The sequence below is a fragment of the Nicotiana tabacum genome, chromosome 10 (assembly GCF_000715075.1).
Source record: "Nicotiana tabacum cultivar K326 chromosome 10, ASM71507v2, whole genome shotgun sequence".
Taxonomy (NCBI): domain Eukaryota; kingdom Viridiplantae; phylum Streptophyta; class Magnoliopsida; order Solanales; family Solanaceae; genus Nicotiana; species Nicotiana tabacum.
This window is the reverse complement of record NC_134089.1, coordinates 77,285,296-77,287,314: the sequence shown is the minus strand read 5'-3', so window position 1 is coordinate 77,287,314 and position 2,019 is coordinate 77,285,296. Positions and strand designations below refer to the sequence as shown.

At 36.9% G+C, this 2,019-nt stretch overlaps 1 protein-coding gene across 1 annotated transcript; it reads left to right on the top strand.

Moving 5' to 3' along the window:
- The first annotated feature begins 267 nt into the window (after nt 1-267).
- Nucleotides 268-1,274, top strand: LOC142165184 (uncharacterized). Its single transcript, XM_075223796.1, has 4 exons — nt 268-669; nt 735-832; nt 920-1,044; nt 1,165-1,274. Exons 1-4 carry the CDS (start codon nt 268-270, stop codon nt 1,272-1,274), a joined length of 735 nt encoding a protein of 244 aa, XP_075079897.1.
- The last annotated feature ends 745 nt before the right edge of the window (nt 1,275-2,019 follow it).

The window sequence follows — 2,019 nt, the reverse complement described above, 5'->3', positions numbered from 1 at the left end:
TTTTGAATTTATTGGGATTCTTGAACCTATGCAACAGTCCGGTAAGATAGAAGGAGAATAGGATTGGCACGGGCAGTGGAAAATGTGTCAAACAAAATATGGGCTTTCATTTATGAAGTGTTTGAGATTACAATTATACATAATATGGTTCAACAATTGACTTTGAAGCTAGTTCACACTGAAACTCATGTGAAACTCATACTCACATTGGTGTACGCCAAATGTAATGCTATTGGGAGGATAGAGTTGTGAGATTTATTGTATGTAATGGCTATTGATATGACTGTTCCATGGCTTGTGAGAGATGATTTTAATGTGATTTGGGATGAGGAAGAGAAGTTTTGCAGGCTACTAATGTCTCTAAATGAAGTTGATGATTTTAGACACCACATCAACGCCTACAACTTATCAGATTTGGGCTTTAAGAGGAGTATTTTTACCTGGTGGAATGGAATATCAGAGGAGGATTGCATATTCAAAAGGCTTGATCGTTTCTTAGGAAATATGGAACTCCAGCAAACTTTCCCTAGTTTGGAGGTTACACATCTTTCCAAAATAGGATCTAATCATAGACCTATGTTATTGAAGTGTGACATCGAATCTTCTCCTATCAAGAAATCTTTCAGGTTTCTGAATTTTTGGGTTAAGGATAATACTTTTAAGGATGAGGTGAGGAGAACTGGAGTGTTGATATTCGCGCTGATCCTTTTATCCTCTTCAATCACAAATTAAAGAAGTTAAAGAAAGCATTGTCTAATAGGAGTAGAGCAACATATGAAGACATTTTTCAGAATATTGCAGACCTGGAGGAAGTTGTTTTAGTACATGAAAGGCAATTCAAGCATATCCTACTGAGTTGAATAGAGCAAGGCTGCATAATGTTCAAGCTGAAATGATCAGATACCTTTCACTTGAGAAGGAGTTCTGGAAATAAAAATCTAGGATGTCATGGTTTAGATGGTTACAGGAACACAAAGTTCTTTCATGCTCAAGTCAATAGTCGACGAAAGAGATTGCAACTCAAGAGGATCCAAAACAGCATTGGTAACTGGATTGATGAGGAAGAACAAATTGCAGCAGAAGCAGTCAACGTTTTCAAAGATAAAATTTTGTGAAATTGTAGTCCCTAATGCATTCCCATTATTGATAATGTGCCTTTTTTAGTTAATATAGAGCAGAATGAAAAACTAATCAGCATGCCTACAAGAAAAGAGGTTAAGCTTACAGCGTTAGGATTGAATGGGGAATCTGTAGGAGGGCCAAATGTTTTATAGGTGCCTTCTATCATTCATGTTGGGAGATTATTGGAGAGAATATATATGCAATGGTTTTGGCTTTCATCAGTGGCCAATAACTTCCCAAATGTGTGACACTTACAAATCTGGTGCTACTGTCAAACAAGAAGGAGGTTACTACATTTTCTAATTTGATGCCCATAAGACTTAGTAACTTCATCAAGAAAATGTTCTCAAGAGTAATTCATGAAAGATTGGTGGAGTTGCTTCCTAACTTTATATCAGAAGAACGAGCTGGATTTGTAAAAGGTAGAAGCATAGTTGAGAATATGCTATTAACACAAGAGATTATCACAGATATTAGCCTTAGATCTAAAGTTGGTCCTAATATTGTGATTAAGCTCGACATGACGAAAGCCTATGATAGGTTGTCATGGCTGTTCCTGACCAAGATGCTAAGGAAGTTTGGATTTTGTGAGAGATTTATTGGCACAATGTTTGATATAGTAGGAAACAACTGGTATTCAGTGCTCGTCAATGGACAACCTCATGGTTTTTTCAAATCCTCGAGGGTTGTCAAGCAAGGTGATCCACCCTCACCTACATTGTTCATACTAGCATATTGAAGCTCTTTTAAGAGGCTTGAATGCCCTGCATCTAAATCTGTATTTTTGTGACTTTGGTTTTCTAAAATGGAGTCCAAAAATAAACCACCTTGCATATGCAGACTGCACAATTATTTTTTCATCTTCTGATGCAACTTCCATAAGGCTGGTGATGGAAG